General features: G+C 39.6%; 1 protein-coding gene across 1 annotated transcript in view; it reads right to left on the bottom strand.

Moving 5' to 3' along the window:
- The window catches only part of KCNH5 (potassium voltage-gated channel subfamily H member 5), a 152,488-nt gene that overhangs the window by 90,586 nt on the left and 40,363 nt on the right, over positions 1-21,539 (bottom strand). Inside the window, exons 6-7 of the mRNA XM_035551291.1 lie at positions 20,869-21,261; positions 5,095-5,524 (exon numbers count right to left, since the gene is read on the bottom strand). Coding sequence (XP_035407184.1) covers positions 5,095-5,524; positions 20,869-21,261 — 823 coding nt within the window. The remainder of the gene's footprint in view (positions 1-5,094; positions 5,525-20,868; positions 21,262-21,539) is intronic.

The raw sequence follows: 21,539 nt of genomic DNA, 5'->3' as shown, positions 1-21,539 counted from the left end.
ACAGGAGGGAAGAAGGCATATAGTAGTACACAGACTCCTATGGTTTAAACATTCACATTTGTTTCTTCAGAAAAACTCATCTCTCCCAAGATTTCATCCTGCCACATTACCACCTTCCCCAAGATCACTGTTACCTTTTACAGACTTTTGCTCACTGAAGTGCTTTGTGATGTATTATGAGACAGTAATGGTCTATGAACCAAAAGATTTTTTTCTAGCTTCTTCCACAATATATTCCTTTTTGTGAAAGGCACAAAAACAGTTAGTTTCACATCTACATCTATGGCTGTGTTGCAGAAGCCTAAAGCCTGCCTGTGAACTGAAGCTAGAGCAAAATGCAACAGAAGAGACTGACTTTCTTCCTAGAGATGGTGAGCTGACAGGAGCTAATGGGAGCTTTACAATAAAGGTCCTTCCTGAATGATAAATGATTCCTTGGCCATTCAAAGGATCTGACTGACCTACCCATTTCTTCTGTTCTGTGCAGCAGAGGGGATGAAATGACCTATATCAACACAAAAGGAGCTACAACAAATCAGATTCTCAATGCATATTCAGCAACTCTAAGCAACAAATGCAGAATAGGTATTTAAACAGTAACCCTCTCCATGGGATGCTTTATGTTTATTTTTAGCTTTTCAAAGTGCTAAAAAGCAACAGAAAAAATACTGCTGAATAGCACTGGTCGCTGAGAAATGGAAGGTAGGGTGAAAAGAAAGCTGAAATAAGCTCCACAGGATGAGGTTAAGTTATTCAAAGCCCTCTTTCCTGCAAGACACAAGGTGATATATCACAGTCTAAATATTCCACCTGGTTCTGTCCTCAACGAACAACCAAGTGACAAAATGCCTATCAAACAGAAAAGCATCCGCATTCATCTAGGTTTCCCCCACCAACGCCCTGCATCGTGAAATGCTGTATCAGCAGCTACAGAGTCCTAATCTGTCTCTTTTTAACAAGCACACCAGTGTGCAGCCCTACCCACCAGAACGATTTGCAAACCTCTCCAAACCCTACTCCCAAGTCCCGATAACTTTGCCAGTGCGAATAGGAAGCTTCTGGTGTGCAGAATAAGCCACTGCTAGTTGACAACACAGCAAAGAATTTCTTTCATATCTGAAGTTTGCATGTGTAGGCAGCTGGGACTGTGATGAATTACTATCTCTGATTCCAGTGCTAAGTATTAGACATTTATTTGGCAGAGTCTGTTAGGAAAGACACTGCCAATATCAACTACTGGTATTAGTAAGCTTCTTCAGAAGAGCTACCAAAGGTGCTTCAGTCTCTTGCTGCTTACAAAAGCAGTTCAGGGACCAGTGTTTTTTCATTGATTGAACTGTAATTGAATTTTGCTGAATTTTTAAAATTAAAAAAAAAACGTTTCAAAAGAAAAACAACCCCCCTTTATTATTTTTTTTTTTGACAACAACTCAAATGAATAATTTTCCATTCTTATTTACATCTTTTCGTGGGGCCAAAACCTCTTCCCAGTCCCACTGGCCACTTTGCCTGAGAAATAGCATTTTCCATCAGTTATTTCTTGTATTTTCCTGCCCTGTTTTGGTGTTCCACTGTCATATTTTCAGCAGCTGGCACTGCAAAGCATGTTTACACAAACCTGCAGGTCTGATTTCTCTGCAGAAATATTCCAAGTAAAATGGTATCCACCTGGAAGGTGGCTTATTTCCTAACTAGTATTCAAACAACCAAGCAACTCCTTTATATTTCAGGAGCAGTTAATTCATACATATCACTATGATGAAAATCTTCAAACCTTCATTAATATGGTTATGAAAGATTCAACCATTTGATCACAATTGGGTATATTTACACTTTCAAATAATCTAAAACAACAACAAAAGGCAAAAAATGGTGTCTTCCGCTTGTACCATTCTTGCATGCGCCAAATAAGCATGGTGATGGCATAATTAACGTGCAATAAGTAAACTCAGTTTAGTCCTTAACTGTCCTTTTGCCCTGCTTCTTGAATTTCAGACTCTAATCTTGACTTTGCCCAGATGTTTATAAGCTTACTCATGATTTTCCAACCACTAGACTTACAAGTACTGCTTATAAACTGGACATGTTCATGGGCTAATAGATTTGCAGGTAACAACGGACATCTATTAAAATCAGGCAGTGGCTTTAATATTGGTTGCTGTCAATGTCAACTTTGATACTGCCATGTAATGTGGGATCGAGTGCACTCTCAGCACGTTTGCTGGTGACACCAAGCTGTGGGAAGGGCCGCCATCCAGAGGGGCCTGGGCAGGCCTGAGAGCTGGGCCTGCGCAAACCTCATGAGGTTCAACAAGGCCAAATGCAAGATCCTGCACCTGGGCCAGGGCAATCCCAAACCCAAACACAGGCTGGGCAGAGAATGGACTGAGAGTAGCCCTGAGGAGAAGGACTGGGATGAGATGAGAAGCTCGACATGATCCGGCAATGTGCCCCTGCAGCCCAGAAAGCCACCCATGTCCTGGGCTGCATCAAAAGCAGCATGGGCAGCAGGGCGAGGGAGGGGATTGTCCCCCTCTGCTCTGCTCTTGTGAGACCCCACCTAAAGTACTGCATTCAGATCAGGGGCCCTCAACACAAGAAGGACGTGGAAGTATAAGAACAAGTCCAGGGGAAGGCCACAAAGATGATCAAGGGGCTGGAGCACCTCTGCTGTGGAAACAGGCTGAGGGATTTGGGGGTGTTCAGTCTGGAGAAGAGAAGGCTCCAGGGAGACCTTACAGCAGCCTTCTCATAGCTAAAGAGGGCTACAGGAAAGCTGAGGGACTCTGTCAGGGGGTAGAGGGATAGGGCAAGGAGTAACATTTTTAAACTGAAAGAGATTTAGATTAGAAATTAGGAAGACATTATTTACTCTGAGGGCGGCGAGGCCCTGGCACAGGCTGCCCAGAGAAGCTGTGGCTGCCCCATCCCTGGCAGTGCCCAAGGCCAGGCTGGATGGGGCTTCGGGCAGCCTTGGCTGGGGGCAGGGGTCCCTGCCCATGGCAGGGGCTGGAATTAGTTGGGTTGTGAGGTCCCTTCCAAACCAAACTATCCTGTGATTCTGATTCCATTCCACATCTTTGGCATGTGCTTCAGAGACAAAAAAATACAAGAACATAACATAGAACAAATACAAAGCAGGTTACAAGCTTCGTTTCCCTTCACTTACTGATGCCATGTTACTATTTTGTTATTACTACAACATTATTGTTATTATGTTAAAGCTCTCACCTCACCTTAAATCATTTACCATTGCTGTTGGGACCCTCCTCTGCAAGGCAACAGAAGTATCCCAAAAAGCCAGAGGAATAGAGATCATCACATTTTAAATGTTCTAAATGCACCATATTCTCCAAATCCCCAGACTTCTGTGAATACCACCAACCACCTTCAACAAATAACCAATCAGCACCTACAGGTTTTCCATAGCCCAGCTGCAATAGCTCGTTAATGATCTAGCTTGGGGATTTGTTTTTTTATGGACTTTGTAATGTTTTGAAGCACATCAAGCCATCATGTAACAATGCTGTTCAGCACAAATTTCATTGCACCACACCGCAAGCAGAGTCCTAAAACCACAACCATGTTTTTAAATAAGTATTTAAAAATCGCAAAATAAATAGCTTTAATCTTCTGAAGATCTAGAAAGACTTCAGCAAGAAAACTTCCTTTTTATGGTTCAGTATTTCTCTGAGATGAGCTCAGAGTGTTAGCAGAGATAATTATCAGAGAGATTATGCAGATCTTATTTTCAAAAGGTTTTGTTTGCTCTCATTACATATTGCTAAGTACTCGTATGAAACTTAGAAAACGGAAAGCATCAGAGAAACACCAAGCATTATTTATTTAAAAGAAAAATAATTTTCCCAAACAATGTTAACATTTTCAGCATTCTCTTCTATAGTTTGAAATGTTCTGTTAACCTCTAGAGCTTCTCAATCACCTAACCTTGGCAGCACTGGAAATCAGAAATGTGCCTTACTGAAGGCACACACAACATGGACTCCTGATGGCTCTTGAACAGCAGGACCTTTATTGCCATTTTTCACCACTACATATACTTTCCCCGTAGCCCCACACGTTGTCCACGTGCCCGAATCTGTCTTACAATTGGTTAGAGACCCTCAGACACACGCCTTGAGCCAGCCATCAATTGGCTACTGCCCAAAACTCATCTTTAACACTTTAGCCAATTTACTTTATCTCGTCCTTGCTCAAGTTTTTGGTTCTACCGCTGTTTTCCTCATTATCTCTAACTTAGGGATGTGTGAAACAGCATGAAGCCACCTGCGAATTCCTTTCCCACAAAACAGCACAAAGCTCCCTGCGAATTCTTCTCCCACACCTTACCACTATTGTTTTTGGACTATTAAGAGCTTTGTTTTGGACTACTAAGAGCTGAGAAACAGAAAGAAGCAGGGGAAAGGTGCAATATAGCATTGACCCAGTGACTCCCCCTGAGCTGGGACACCTCGAAGACAAACTTCTCATGGTACACGATCACCCACTAACTAATGCCAACACAAAGGGTAATTCACTAAGGGGGAAATCCTTAGGCACGCAACTCACTGCAGTAAGTTTCATGTGAACCTTGCCATTCTCGAATCTTTAATTAAGTTGCTGTTTTAATCATAACTAATTTTTGTTAAATTGCTATATCATATCAATAAACCTTAAGAGCTCTTAGACATCACATAAATCCAATTTATATCAATATATTAAATTGGCAGGTCATTAAGTGCTGTTAAAATTCTCAAAATCTAATCTCATGATTTATTAACAAATCCTACTTCCTGTTAAGTTCGAGTTTGTCTAAATTAATTCACAACAGGCCCTAGACTCAATATACAATTACCATTGGACACACTTTTGTACCTACTACACTTAGTCTTGCAAACAAGTTAAAAGCTACAACAAGCACATAGTTTCAACTTCTGTTTTCAGTGATAATTCCAAGTTCATTTCATGATTATTTACAGGTACTTCAGTTTTTCTACGGTGTCAAGAAAGGTTACCACATGTATTCTATTCAACCATCATACTGCTTATGCAATTATCTTCGGCTTAAGCACAATAAAATCAAATTCTACTTACAGCCAACCATCATCATGGCCACCGAAAAAATCTTCTCTCCGTCAGTGGTTGGTGCAATGTTTCCAAATCCTATCGTTGTAAGGCTTGTCATGGTAAAGTAGAGAGAGGATATGTACAAGGAGTCTTTACTGGGTCCTCCTTCCCACTGCCCTGAGCCAGTGGTGTTGTATCGATATGGTGTCCCGATACTCAGTGCCAACTGGTAGAGCCAGCTATCTGTTTTGATTGTATTAGTGACTTCGTCTATAACTTCATAGTCCCCAATGCTGTACCATATGCAGGCTAGCCAATGGGCCACCAGTCCAAACACACACACCAACAGTACCAGTACAGCAGCACCATATTCCAGATAATGGTCCAACTTCCTGGCAACTCGACCAAGTCGGAGAAGACGCACCACTTTTAAGGAACTGAAGAGGCTACTGATCCCCTAGAAAAGAATAAAAATAATTAATTCATCAGAAATATCCTGGTGGTTAACAGAGAAAGCTGTGCAGCGATTTCTGCAGCTGCTATAAACCTTTCTGCGCAATTTTTAAGCGTCCCGGATGACAGATAAGAACAAACTGTTCTCCCCCTCCAGTACTTTTGGCCTCATCAGGGTAAATCAAGTTTGGCATTCAATAGGTGAATAAATTACTTCGATCAAGCTCAGTCTTTCAAAGCAACAAAAGAATCCTGTGAAATCCAAAGTGAGAAATGGCATGCTTGTTACTAAAAGGAGAGAGTTGATACTTTGTCAATTTGAAGTAAATGGTAAATTCTGCTTTGACCTCAAAGAGGTCAAATGCAGTAGAGGAGCAGTCATAGAACACCATCCAAGTGGGGTTTTCTCCAAACTTCTCAAAACACAACAGCTATATATTAAAATTAAAGCCAAGGAGAGGATTGCCACTCTAACCAAAATGGGAGTCCACCTACTTCAACAGCCTGCAGCATTATCCAATGCTCAACTGAAATCTCAGAAAATAATTTTAAGTGGTAAAGAGAGAAATACGCGTACTGCTCTTCTTGTCTATCAGAGAATAGCTGGGTAACGTCCTCTGGTCCAATAGTCTCCATCTCATAGTGTGCTTCGCTACAGCTAATATCTTTATAAATAACAAAATTTCCAGTTATATCTCACTGACTGAGCATGGACCTAACATCTGTAGGCACATCACCTCTCTGACTGAGCATAATGTAGACCAAAAAGCACTGGCAAGAAAGCTGCATGCCTTTGCATATAGAATTAATTTCCTTGCCTATCAAGAGACATAGTAGATATTTTCCTAAAGCAAGTATTTGAGCATTTTTTTCATGCAAGATAAATGAAGTACAAATAAGTGGAAGCACAAATATTTAGGGAATAGAAGTACAGGGACCATTAAAAAGTTAATGGAAACATCTGAGAGGGACCAAGAAATATGTATGTCCTCCTCAGCACACAAACCATTGGCAATGTATTTTAATAGAGGGTATAGATGCAGAAAGAGAAGAAAAATATGTTCCTGATCTATTGCAATCCCATGATATACCTAACTTGTGCATTAAATTAATTAGTGACTCAAAATAGAAACTTTGGAAAGGAAGGTTTCTAATATAAAACATTCAGAAGCTGAAGACATTTAATTTAAAGTAGAAATTAAGACATAGAAAGCAATGAGGCAAACATTCCTAGTTACTGTGCCAAGATTAAATTGCCCTTTTCTATGCATCATTATCAAATCAGTCTAGTCAAAACACTGGCTAATTATATTATCAAACAGTAAAAGACTGGAGTTTCTGGAGTTTTCCATACCAGAAAAACATTTCTTGCTTTTGCACCTCTGTTTCTTTTCACAACTAACGTTTGAAGGGTAACATGCATCTGATATTTTTAGATGTAATCTGTTCAACAAAGTTCTTGTATGCTTTTCAAATCCTGTTGGAATTTGTTTCAGATCCCCAAATCCCTAATAAATTGAAGTTCCATATTTGCATTGAAGCTGTCATGATGACTAATACCATGGAGGGAAGTGGAATTTTCCCATTTTGATTTCTGTATTTTGCCTTTACACAAGACATGGGTCTTATTTATTGTCCTTATTTTCACCTAAATGTATACCTACTTAATTGGTTTGGGATATGTGTCTGTGAGCTACTCTGCATGGCCCACTTGTCCAATAACTTGGGAAGTTCCTTTTAGGGTTCATTATGCAACAGATTGGGTCCAGTAGACTACTGCATGAGTCAGAAACAGTATCTACATTAAATAATAATAATAAACCAACTATAGAGTAGTTTAATGATCTATTTCACTAAATTAATTTGCAGTGTGTTTCAGTGAACGTACCCCAATTCTGAAAGTTAACAGAAGTTTGCTAGGAAATCAGAGGGAGAAAAAAAGGGCATAAGGGTTTTTTTTGTAGGATCAGGTCCTCTTGTTTTGGTCAAGGAGATAAGCATTGTTTCCATTTTACTTAGAGAGACGCTGCTTATTATCAGGAGTATGGGTAGGGAAGGAGTTAGAGATCTGGAATCTACACTTGGGAGTTTTTATACCCAGTAGTTTACATTCAACCCAGTGGCAAGGCTTACTTACACTGCACTTTCTACTGTACAAACCCAAGCCAAGAATCAATTCCTGACCAGGAGAGTTTATAACCTGACACTCTGTTTTCCATCCTTATTACATCTTCTCTCCCTAAATTACATGAGCAGTTTAGCAGTTGTATAACTAATATAAAAATACAGCATTTATTTGAAAGTCTGGGAGAAAGTTCTGTTTGCTTTTTTTTTTGTATGTGTGTTTTTTTTCTAAGCACAGATAACAGTCATATATCTTATGTATAAAACAAAGAGAACATTTCAGCTGACATTCAAGCATATTTTTTCCAAAAAGTAATTGAGTAAAACTTACTTAGAAGTCCAGCAAGTCTTAAAGCCTGTTCAGTCTGACCGACTGCTTTATGGCTAAAATAATCAGAGATGTACTTACTGAGCATTCACATTTCATATCTAATCTTGCAAAATATAAAGACAATGTTTGGAGCTTTAAAAGCCTATTCCATAAAACACTACCAAGGAAAGAGCAATTAAACACATACTAAATGAACATGTGATGCATTGCACTATTAAATACTGGGTGCCTAAAGCTGGTAAGCTGGTATCTTTATACTTAAATTATATCTTGACAATAAAGCCTCAACTGTTAAATACACAAAGTTCTTTCCAAGATTCAGCAGCACTCTTTGGTTGAAATTATACTAAAGACTAACTGCTTTGAATTACATCTGAGCTATTAAGAAACTCAGTTTCTTTAATTCATCTGATTACTGGCTGCCTTTAATTTCATTTTTCTTTTAACTGTATTTATGCTTTACAGTGAATGTTTTTGAAACCCTTCTAATAAAGGGCGAACATCTGTGGTAAATGAAGTAACCTCGGCACTCAAGGAACAGAGAGGTGATTAGAAACCTGAAATGGAACATGTAATCTGGTTTGGTGCTAGCATCATTTAAGTAATGAGTGGTTTTGCTACTGAAAATCCAACCTTCTGAGAGAGGCACGTGTTGCTTTATTGCCATATTTAGTCAATTGGGCCAATAATGTATAGTATTTGCTGCTCTGTGTGTTGTCTGACTGAGAATATCTCATTATGTTATGAACTATCCAAACCTGGCCCTTGAGGTTTTGGCCAATGTATGGGATCACGTCTTAATCAAATGAGGACATTCATTCAGCTTACCCTTCAATCATCTCAGTCACAGAAATCTTATAAGTGGAAAACCAGAAAACTCCAGAACTCCCTTTTGTGTGTCAAGTTTGGAACCTGAAGTCCCAAACCAAATTCCTATCCGATACACACCATCAACTTAGAAGTGTGAGTCATACATCACTGCAGTCAATGGAGACTTTCCCCGTGATTTCTGAAGCCACTTGATCAGGAGAGGACACAAGCAATAGCTGTGAACCAGCCATCTTTAAACTATCACTATTTAGCAGACAGCTGAAGCCACTGCAGAGGAAGTGAACAATGTCATGTTTACCCAGAAGGATGCTTTTGGGGAAAGGATGTTCGGCTTTGCAATTAGATTATCCATTCATGATTAAACAAAGCCCAAGTATATTGACTTAAGCATCTTGCAAAACCTGTTTTCTCAATTTTCTTGATATACTAAGAAAGAAAATTCAGTTTTATAGTGGGATGCACAAGTGGGGATAGCACTCAGTTTGAAATGCAGAGGGGCCCACTCCTTCCTGATAAAGTTACCTGAATCTTACCATTTCAGATCCTAAATGTCCACATTGTCAAACTCCAGTCTTCCAGGATAAAAGAAGTCTCTAAGCTGTGTGGCTGCTTCTGGCTAAACTTTTTTTCTAACCAAAAACTGAGCAAACCCTTTTCTGGAATTGCAATACGGGCACTAGGAACAGACCTCTGGACCTTGAGCAAGTACAGGGAGCTAAAGCTCTCCTGCACTTAATGAATCCCTGATAAGCCAGGCAATAGGAAGGATAAAGCTTTCAAAGTTACATTATACAGAGGTCACGAGTCAGACATGCAAGAGGATAAAGGGAACATTGTCACCAAAGGAAAATGCAGGTCAACAAGTGCAGGAAATCATTCAAGTTAGCATTAGTGCTAGAGATGTCCTCCTAAACTAGAAAACAGAGCAGTAGGGTCTGTTGTACACTAAAGGAGAAATTCTCAGCACAGCAGAGCTGCATCTTTGTAAAAGATATAAAAGATTTAATCAGCTGGTTACTTGTTAATCTAATAAATCTTTTCTGCAGTAGGAAATTATTGCATAAATGTTTTAAAATGTAAAATAAAAACATAAATAGTCATTAGTTTCTATCATCTAAATATACTAAAATCTGCTCAAACCACAAAATTAAATCCCAGTATACTGAAATGGTAAATTCATGCACAGATTTTTTTCCCCCTATTAGGAAACAATGTGTTTTTAACTCTAGGCACTTTTTTGATTAGATTTCACTCCATGATTTTTTATTTATATGTTCTTAGCTGTGGGTATATATGCAACAGCAACAAAAAAAATGAAACATGCAAATTAAATGTGTTCCAAAACTGAAATCCTTCCAGCTCTGAAAACAGGGATTGGTACTGCATCATTTAACAGAAAACACTGTCTTAGAAAAGGCCAAAGGAAAAAAGGAAGACTTTTCATTATGCTTTGATGTTCAACACTTTGCAGTTTTGAAGAATTTATGGAGTGGCCCAGAACCAGAGCTGAGAGCCCTTCTATGAAAATGTTTTAGGGCATCTCGCCACTGCAAAGGTGAGACCGCAGCACATGCAGACCTTAAGCTAAATTTAAGCTAATAAGCTTAGAGTTGCTGGATGCAAAGCAATTATAGCAACCTGCATTCAGCAAAACTAGCTATTAAAGCCTGATCGAATCTTCTGAGGAGTCTGCAGCCCAGGCTGAGCTCTTTATCTCCGTGCAAGAGCAAAATGGTTTCATGGAAGTTGAGCTCGGGTACACCCACAAAAGCCACAGCCACACTGTGACCAAGCTCTAACCAGCCTCCTGGGGTGGAATCCACCTGCTGTAATGCTGCAACCTTGCGGCCGCCACCCAGTCTATGTTAATTGTCTAGCATTCCACCCCGGTGTATGAGGACAGGCATGTCAGAAAAGTGATTCACCCAATCCATCTCAGGCAGCTGGCAGTGGGATGAATCACCTCCTGGAGCTGCCTCTCTCCCCTCCCACCGAATACAAAGAGGCTGAAGCCTATCACTTACACAGCTTACGGGAGGAGAAATTAAACCCATCCTTAGAAATCCGGATAGCCCAGATCTGGGCAGCGTCCAAACCTGTATTATGTTATTACGGAGATGGATATTACAGAGCACTGCCTCACAATGTGAGACTTAACTTTCTCACTATGAGCTTGGAGAATAAGTGCTATTAATAACAGTAGGACAAGATTTTCTGCAGATGCAGTAGCATGCTTATTTCTTCATTGAATGGCCAATTACTCCACAGAAAGTGATGCTACACTACATTTGGTTCTGATAGGATTTTGCAGAAGTCCCCATTGGCTTGAAAAAAGGAATTGAATCAGTTCATAGAAAATGAACAATCACAAAGTAAACTGGACTAGGGTTCTTGATTTCCAAAGTGCAATAGCTGATAAATTATAAATGATTTTATATTGAATTGCAGACAATAATAAGTGAAGGCAACTGGAGTGGGAGAGAGAGGAGAGTCAGACACCTGGCAGCAGGGGACACTTGGAGGGTCCTTATGTCAAAAAGTACCACAGGTACAAAAACATCCAGAGGTTGCTTCTCAAGCAGAGGAAAAACTTGTAGAGTTTGGCATCTGTTCTAAACACGAAAATCATTGTCCCAAAGAAGAAAAGTGTAATTTAGAACTGACAATATATGAAAAATAAAAAAATGATGAACAGAAAATTACATCTTAGTGGATAAAATGGATGAAGTGAGAATTGCCAAATGTCAGGTCGAACCTTTTCTTGCAAAGAACATTAAAACAAATATCCAAAGATTCTTCGCACTCATAAATGAGGAAAAAAAAAAAAAAAGGAACAAAAAAGAGATCAGGCTACAATGAAGTAAAAATAATCCAGACCTGGGCTAAAAATTAAATTATTTCTTAGCTTTAGTTTTCAAAGATGATGTTAATGTTTTCCAGAAAACCTAATGCATCAAGAAGGAAACAAACAGATACATTACCTGAACAAATGTTAAGGGAAAGGGTAATTAGAAACATTGAGATAAATCAAAATGCAATCAATGCAGCAGTGCAGGTTTGCTAAGCTTAGGTTAGCTGGGGTCCTGCCAAGTTTGCCTGATAGCTTTCCCTGATAAACCTGATTTTCTAAAGAAAATACATGCAGTATTTCAGTAAGGCAAGGGGTGAAAATGTTAGGAAACAGAGAAACAAGAGACTAAAAGAGGAATTGTAAGGTGACTGAGGAACTTGGGAAAAGGATGGCAAAATGGAGACCACTCAGAAGGAAATCTAGTAAGGACTACAAGCCAAAACTCTGATTTTTTTTTTTTGTTTTCTTTCTTGATGCAAGCAGAAACATTATATGCTCATGAAATCTTCTGGAGGCACAAATTTGGAAGACACTGCCAGTGTAAAGAAGGAGGGGGAATAACTGGGTGGGAATAAAACAAAAATGATAAAGCTAAACAATACAGAGACTAACAGAATCCATTACAGGGAAAAATAATCTAAATTCCTGTTACTAGGAAGTTCTTCAGCTGAAAATGACAGAAAATGAAATATTTAGGTACCCCAGTTAAACACACAGTGATTCAGAGCAATCAGTGGGTTGTGCACTCACAAAAAAAGGTTAATTCAGCTCCAGGATGTATCAGGTGAGTGTTTCGACAGGCAAGAGGAAAAGCCAAACCCCATTACATGGCAGTGATGGATCCCCCAATTAATACATACAGCTCTGCTCTAAAGAGATGCATTCAAACATAACGCCACGCAGGAAAAACCTCATAAAACCTCTTTCATTTAAAAAAAAAAAAAAAAAAAGGGGTTTCTAGACAATATCAGTTTGCTTAGACTAAGGAAAGGAAAATTGATGTGTGTGTGCGGGAGGGTGACTGTTCTTTCTATGCACATCAAGGAGATAAACGTGAGGGAAAAAGAAGAAATATTTAAAGTAACCATGGAGGGTGGCACAGGGACAAATAAGCAGACTGCAAATTAAGACAGATCTGCAGACAACATGAGTTAAGGCAGATTTTGATCAGTTTATGGGAAGAACGATATTATGAACCTGCCCACCAAAGGCACAAGTCAATGATTAAAAAGGTCTCTGTGATTTTTACCCCCCTCCCCCTTATTTTTTCCCATTTGCTTTTGTTTTTATCCTTTGAGCAGTTGAATTGAGGTGAATACAGCCCCAAGGGCAGGCTGCATCTCAGCTCAATCTAAACTACACCGTGGAGGGGTCCACATCACAACAAGTCACTCTAGTGTGCCATTACTGACAATGGTGAGAAATGGGCATTTTAGGGGAGGGTGACTCCTCAGATCTACTTTGAAGACACGTTGTTAGGACATTAAGAATCATACCCTGAAAGTGCCGGTATATCCTTGTGGAGCGTGCCTAGCTCTGGGTTTCACAGCAAAACATTCATTACCCTTCTCTCACCAAAAGTAACTGCATACAAGAAAAAAATCACTCAAACCAACTACTTACTTGCTTCTGTAAAGTCAGGGTATAGCTCGAGATTTGCCACTGAAGCAGTAAAGCATGCATCGTTTTTGTAAACCTTAGGCAATCTTCACCGAGCAGTTGTTACATGGCACACAATGAAAAAAGAAGACAAAGTGCCTACAGATTTGGGGAACAAGTGAAATGGTGAGCTCTGGTCTACACGAGCATGTGAGCCCGCAGGCACATCTCCAGAAGTTATGGCTCTGTGTAGCACAGAGGAGTATCCAGAAGGACGTACAGGCTGTTTGAAATTTAACCAGCAAATCATTCCCAAAAGAAATTTTCAAGCTGAGCTACTTAAATAAAGCTTAGCTCTAAAATCCCTGGTTAGCTCCTTAATGCTTCTTTATTGGAGTTAATGTTAAAATAAGTCTTCCAACATACCTCAGAAACTTTTTTTTTCTTTAAGGTAATCAATTAATGCAATAAAGTTGCATAGGTACAAATCAAAATGCTGGAATGAGAAAAATAAAGAAGTAATTTTTCTGATTTATCACCACTTCAAGAACTGAATTTAGGGTTGGATTCAATTATGTAAATCCACACAAGAGTAAGGGGCATTGCTTCTGAACAAGCTATCTAGTTCATGGCTCCAGGTAGAGGCAGAGTCCATTTAGTGCCTGATCCTGCACCACTGGCAGCAGTGGGAGCAATAACTGCAGTGAGCAGAAAATTGAGCCCTTACAGCACAACGAAAGCAAGTAGGTTTTCTCATGCAGTCTCTGAAAGCACCTCCAAATTTACACTCACGACTTTATTTTTCTATGAGGATTTGGAGCTTTTGCTGTGTTATGGCGTGTCCGTGTCCCCCTGCCCCCCAATTAGCTCAATAAACTAGAACTTTATAAATGCACTTCCAGGTAATTGTTGTTAATTGTTTATGGCAGAACCATACAGTGCAATACATTTCAAACACAGAATAACTGAGATTACAAGAAGAAGGAAGACTTCAAAATATTTAAATATTTTACATTTAATCTGATGGGTATGCGAAATTTTGTACTTTTTTGTTGTATTGCAGGGTGCCTAACTGGGGAATAATATCATTGTCAAAAAAATACTATAATTTTCACTTAGGGAAGGTGGATGGAGGATGAAATGGGAGGGAGAGGAAGGTATGTCCCATTGCTCAGGACAGTATCTGAGGAGGATACTGAACTTAGATGATAGTTTAACGCCAGCAACAAACTACACATTTTCTGTCCCAAATATAGAAAGGAAAAGAGAAGAAATATCTGGATAGAGTAACCTGAGCTGCAATGTTTCTTCAAGTACTTCTGGATCTACACATAGCCTTGATGCTGAGGGATATATATGCAACACAGTCTTCAGGATTTAACAAAACGAAGACTCACACCAAGTTAAAAGCTCTCTCTCTCTCTAGGAAAACATGGGCAATGCTGCTATCTGCCATGCATTTGGTTTCTCCAAGGCTGTATCTGGGATCCATTTTATGCAGATCAACTGCCTGCATCCGTAAGTCTGCGAGTCTTCCTTCAACTCGTGCATTCAGCAATCTCAATAACGTGGATTTGTGCTATTCTCATCAGCATTATTTAATTCAGTATCTGACCGAATTACTTCATTTGCCTTGTCTCCTTCCTAAGCCTCTCCTCCTTTGCAAGAGAGGGCATCTGCAGAACACGAAGTTTCCCTTGAAAGTACTCCACATACAACTTGCCTCAATTAGATTCTTCATTACTTAGTATGGCTCTGACTAAAGATTTGAGTTAAATGGCTTGTACCCAACATCTGCTTCCCAGTGTTATATACAAAACAAAACAAACAAACAAAAAACACACTACACTGAAACACATAATTAAAGTTTAGTATTCCACAATCCAGATCACGGACTCCCAGACCACATCCAGCTGGTGAGATAACTCCGCCTGCCCCCTCACCACCCTTGGCATTGTCTCAGGTTCAGGGATTTCCTATTGCAAGTTTCCCCGCACATCAAGATGACCCTTTTGAATTTTCAGGGAAGAAGCTGTAGAAATACACCAAAACTGCCATCATCTTACAGCAGTTACAAAGTTAAGAATTAAAGAATGGCAGAACTTGAATAAAACCATAGCTCGAATAAAAAATAAAGACAAATGGTGCAATTTTGCACCTAAGTGCAGGAACATAAGCGACAGGGGTGAATATGGTTAGCCATCTATATATCATGCATGCCTAGGGTGGCTAAATTTATATTTGGACATCCTAACCAAGACATTGTATTATTATATTGCAGTAACAGTGTTCTTCATATTTAATTGTCTTCCCACTGCGTAACAAAGGGGAAAATGCCAGGTCTCAGGCTTAGCACGTCTGTCATTATGTTGCTAGGAGCTTTCATCATAGTTTTACACTTGGCTGCATCAGGGATTTAGCTCTGGGAATTATTTTCTCCATGTCAGCCACCGAGATTTAGGAAAGGCAGCTAGCAATAGACTGTATTTCAGAGCCAGAGCTACATTCTTGCGACTTGCTGATTCATCTCCTCTTTGCTTATACCACTCAGACTGGGGTCCATAAACCCTTCTTCAAATAGCTTTGGGAAAAAGGAATGTTTCCAGAAAAGCACTGCAGGTGTGAATATGGCTAAACTGATTGTCCTAGCTTGCATTTGCTTTCATTTTACAGACATTGCTGTTTTAGCTAATATCAGTGATGCAAAAAAGTTTCTGCCAATGCTGAACAGATCAATAATAGTAATTAAAAGTCGATTACACTTACAAGGATTCCATGCCTTAACATGTCCTGCACAGACCACTAAATTTTAAAGGCCACTGGGTCATGTAGTCTTACATTATTAAACAACAGACAGGATTTCAGAGTTTTAGCTCATTTAAATTTGTCTGCTTTCACTTCCAGCCAGTGGCTCATGAGAATTAATTTTTGCAGGAAGGATGATCTTGTATACAACTCATTTGAAAACCATTTGTTTGGCTACGTATGTGTATTATCCCAATATCCCATCCCATTCTTTGCAATACTTGCCATGTCATTCTAGGGCCATATCTTTGGCAGAGATGAACTAAAAGTTATGAGTTTTCTTTCATTATGAACTCATAAATTCATGAAACTAGGGGAAAATTACCAGGAAAAAAAAATACAGTGCACCAATATTTTCCAAATATCAAAATGGGAAGTTTGAGGAAGCAGTTTCCACTCAGCCAAGAGCCTGTCCATCCACCTGGTCTTGGAACTACTTATGCTGTGCACTAAATTTCAGAAGCTCAAATGCAGCCCTCAGCAGCAGCGTATTGGAGTGCCCTTATGTGGTAGCACCTGGGGTGCTTCCAGCTCCAGGGCACTCTCCTAATTGCATGCTTTCATGTGGGACCAAGAGCCAAACACTTGCACAATATCCTCGTTTCCCTGGGAAGTAAATCCACTCATCCAGTCCCAAAGGGAATTGCAGCATGGCTTGACCACATCTGAACAAACAAAAGGGGCCAGCGTCATTGGGCACACCGTAGATCCAACCATTACAAATTCAGCCCAGCCTGACTCTGATAAATATTGTGGCTTGTATGGAATGAGTGGTTGCCCACACTGTAACCAACCTTTTGGTAGCACAGGCTGAGAGAGGCTAGATAGTAATCTCTTAAACAGGAAGACCACACAAAAAGGCTAAGCTTCAAGGTAACTTCATCATCTAGCTTCAGAAGTAGGGAGTCATGAGTTTAGAAATATAAGCGACTGTACACACACCAATGGAAAGAATTGTTACATACAGTTAAATACTGAGGAAAAAAAGATAGCATTCTTTCATATGACATAGAACTCCAAGACTCCAAGCAAATGGACCAGACTTCCAACTTCTACAGGCTTCAAATCAGCATTGTAACAACAAGGATTTCACATGACCAAAATCTTGGAATCTAAATGCCTCATCTCCCTGTTAACCCAAACTCCACCCCCGACCCCCCCCCCCTTTTTTTTTTTTTTTACGCAAAATAAGAGCCAGACAGATAAGAACTTTCAAACTAAACCTGAATTTTCACACAACTCTTTTTCTTTCAAAAAGAAGAAGAAAAAATATGGCCTAGTTTCAGAGACTCTGAGCACACACACCTCATTCTGGTTCACATCTTGAAAACTAGCTGGATTCCTCAGCATGTACCCCTGTATGTGAGAAGTTTTCTCTATGTCTTTGCTTTAGCCAGCATGTATTTCAGTGCAAGTAATGTTTCCCAGTTAGAAAAGATACCATGCATTTTTCAGATTTCTACTACTATCTCATCCTACCAATTTTCTTAAATAAGGCATGTATCCAACTAAGGCTTCCACTTTCCTCACTCTTAGCTTATTTTTCTCTAACCTATTCTACCCTGTTCTCCTACCCTCTCAATACCACTTAGCCACTTAATTCCTTACCCATCACATCAATTTATACCACTCTAAATTGTGCAAGGTATCTCTCTCTCTCATTACCTTACCTTTTCCCTTCTTTGTCATGCATCTAAATCCCTCGAAGCAGAATATAACAGCCTGGCTCTGTAGCTCTAGGCATGGGAACCTCCACCTCTAATTCCGCATCAAATCAACATCATTACCTCGATTCTCAATGTGTGTGTCATAATCCTTTCCATCATATCCACCTACTAAGACTCTATGTCCACTCAACAGCAAAATAACTTTGATTTGCAGTCATGTTTACCTCAGTTGGAAATTTCACAAGACTCCAGCTTTGGCCTAATGTTCATGATGGGAATGACACTGCTCCTACCCTGGCCAAGACTTTATTTGGAAAACTCCAACCCTCAAGCAAGGAAACTCACTTTTTTTTTCCCCACATTCATTTGTTTAAACTTTCTATTTCTTTCCCTAATTCCGACTTTATAAAATAGCACTTGAGTGCATCAGGCACCTTATACAATGACCCAGCTTCTGCACGACAAACTTCAAGCACATATACATGAGCACACACTAGCAAACATGTACTCTGAAGTAGCCGATGCTGAACTAGCAGCTTATGTTTTATTATGTCTGGGCCAAAGCCAAATCCACAGGCGCTGCGAACTGAGAGTGCTACAACAGAGCCACAAACCTCAGCATCCTTGCTGTATCTTCCCTTATGCATTACAGACCTGCTCATGGGGAAGAGAAGCAGCTGACCATAGTGGTGGCCCCCTACCCAGCTGGTTCCTTAACGACTCACACAAGTGCATTTGATGTCTTATGTGAAAAAACAGGAGGGTCTGGAGGTGGGATACACAAGTGGCAAGTAATCTGGCAAGTCATCTTTCACTCAGCTGGCTTTTAGGGCAAATCCCACTGATTTGGGGCCATCCTTCACCACCACACCAAAAGCTCAAAGACCACCAGAACCTGTCCACAAGATCTGATTTTCCATTAACTTTTTTTCAAGTGCCACAACCACCAACTTTAATGCTGAAGACAAATTCCCTTATCCGACTCACAGTGCCAAGATAAAGTGCACAAATCTACCAGAATCAAGAGCTAAAAGAACTTCTCTCTCTGACTTGCCTTGAGGAGGAAACACTCACCTTCTAATGAGAAACACTCTCCTTTTAATCAATTTGAATATTTCTTCCAAATTAAGCTTATCAATTTACTTATTCTCTGAATAGCAAGCAAATTGCTGCTAGCAGGCCAAGAATTTAAGTCCCACAAAAGAAGTAACAGTTAAAATAAATGGTAAAAGCCACACAAAGATAAAGAGCATAACAACTACAACCATCCAGAGCTCACCAACCAGCTTAAAGGACTTAAATGTCACAAATGAAGACATACCACCTTAAAAACCTGCTCTGGACAGAAAAAAAAAAAAAAAAAAAAATGTAGAGCAAGGAAGAAAGACTGGCTGTTTACATACCTGTTCTCAAAATCACTTCTTTTCAGGTGCTAGGGAAAATCGGGGCTGAAGGGCATTGAAATCAAAGACACAAGCAGTTAGGCTCCAGTGTCTGGTGTCTGCTAGAGACCCCAGGGCCATAACACACCCTTTCAGAAGAGAGAAATGTTGCTGGTGGCTCTCTTATAAAAAGGAGCTGATATTTCATTTTTTTGAAGGTAAAATCATAGCAGCTCCAGGATCACCTTTTTATTGTTACTACATTTTGGTTAAAGTTTGCCACTTGAAATGTGCCTCAATTATAATCCACAATGCCAATGATTCTTTGCTGCCACAAATCTCGCAGATGGTTTACCTCCCATGGATGTTAGAGAAAGAGTTTAAACTTGTCATTTAAATCTGTACTGCTTGGGCACAGAAATTTTTTGTTTTACGTATTAAAACATGAAAATCTGGAGGTAACACTGCATTTTTATAAAAATCAGGTTCCTGTTCATGTGAAACTTAAAAAGGTATCTTAAAAAGCTGTATTATTACAACCTTGGTAATACCACCTCCTTACAATCCTGACTGTACAACCTGATTCCAGACGGGCAGCCCTCATATGATCTTGAATTTAAGCTGCAAGTATTATAACTTCTGTCATATTTGCTATAAATAAAATGGAACAATGTCAAAAGAAGGTACTCGGCACACAGACAGGGACAGAATTTTAAGAGCTCTACAACACCTGCACCAAAGTTTGTATTAAAAAATACTAATGTGGATTTTATAAAGCAAGGATATACAACTGCAGATTTTTTTTTTTTTTTAAGAATTTAAAAACAGGAATCTAAGAAAAAAATGTTTAAAATGTTTTAAAAAGAAATGAACAAAGGCTTTTTCATCTGTTTATGGCCCTAAAGATAAAAGGCTCTAGAGAAAAATTAAAACAAGCTCTAATGCCATTATACTTGCATTTTAATAATGAATTTTCTCTGCATTGACTTGTGCCTATATTATTTGTCTTAGTTATTGCTTGTTTCCTCTATTATCTTAGGCTGCAAGCCCAATTTATTAAACATTTATATATTTAGCAGTTAAAAAGCGTTAATTCAGTGTCCCTTTAAGACGTGTTTGTCTCTCCTCACAGTTTCTAAAATTCCAGCACTAACTCAAGACTGTTTAAAAAATGGAGATAAGCCTCCCTCTCAATCAGACATTTAAAAACACAACACAAGAAAAAGAAAATTACAGGATGCTTCGAAAAGTAATCCTAGGACAGGATTTTAAAAATGCTCGTTCAGAGGCATTCTCTAATTTTGTAAAAGTCAGTGGCAAATTTGCCACCCACTTCAGCCAGAGCAGAGACAGGGTTTTGATTATTTACGTAAAGCTGCTTCAGGCTGTCCTGCAATGGATTAGGAGTGCTTAAAGGCAATCCCTGGGTCTGAGCTGAAAAGGGAGGCTTGGGGGGGGACACCCCAACTGGTTCAGCCCATTGGGAAATGGATGTGAGATGATGCTTCTGGAGGAAAAGGAAGTGACTGTGAGAACCATGTTCATTAATGTTCATGGCTGAATGCAACACTGAAATCTTAAGACACCTCTTCTTCTCTAACATGGGAACATCACATAGTAAAGCCCAGCAGCATAATGCCATCCCCACATTTGCACAGGGCTTCCATTGCCTGTTGTTGCTGCCAGATGTCTGGAAGCATGCTCCTAAATTAATTCCTAATTAAAACAACACTTCTGAGGTGGACTACAACAGCTTACCTCATCGACATTCTCAAAGGCATTGATGATGTCATACGGTAAACAGGACAGAAGATCAATCACAAACCACGTTTTCAGGTAGTTCATCCTTATGAGTTTGGGATCAGATATAACCTCTCCACCAGGGCCAACAAAGGTTGTGTGAAAGTTCAAAACAATGTCAACGAGAAAAATAACGTCCACGACACTGTCCAGCACGAGCCAGGCAATGTTGTTCTGTTTCGTCTTGAAGGAGACGTTATATGGAACCATAATTGCTGTGTAGAAGGTTAGAATTAAGATGACCCAGTCCCAAGTGGTCTTAAAAGCACAATAATGTAGTATAATGTGTGGTGGAGTCTTTGGAGCTTCTTGCTTGTACTGAGGAAGAATATCAGATCCCAGCTGGAGAACCTACAACAGACAGAAAAGCAAATGTTACTGGTTTCAATTAACACGATCCAATTAGGGGTCTCACAGATCTCTGTAAGGAAAAGCAAAAAGATGGGACTGTGTTCATTGGATATTCCAAGTCAACCCACGGTTTCTAAATTATTTGGTTTATTAACCAGTTAGCTCACCACTGTGTAAGTCACATAAGAAAGAGTGGAGATACATATAAGGAGAGCGTACAAGGATAATTTTGCATAAAGGCAGATCTTTGCAGATGTACTCAGGGGAAACCATGCCTA

Source organism: Cygnus atratus, chromosome 5 (genome assembly GCF_013377495.2).
Source record: "Cygnus atratus isolate AKBS03 ecotype Queensland, Australia chromosome 5, CAtr_DNAZoo_HiC_assembly, whole genome shotgun sequence".
Taxonomy (NCBI): domain Eukaryota; kingdom Metazoa; phylum Chordata; class Aves; order Anseriformes; family Anatidae; genus Cygnus; species Cygnus atratus.
The sequence above is the reverse complement of the archived record's forward strand: the minus strand, read 5'-3'. Positions and strand labels throughout refer to the sequence as shown.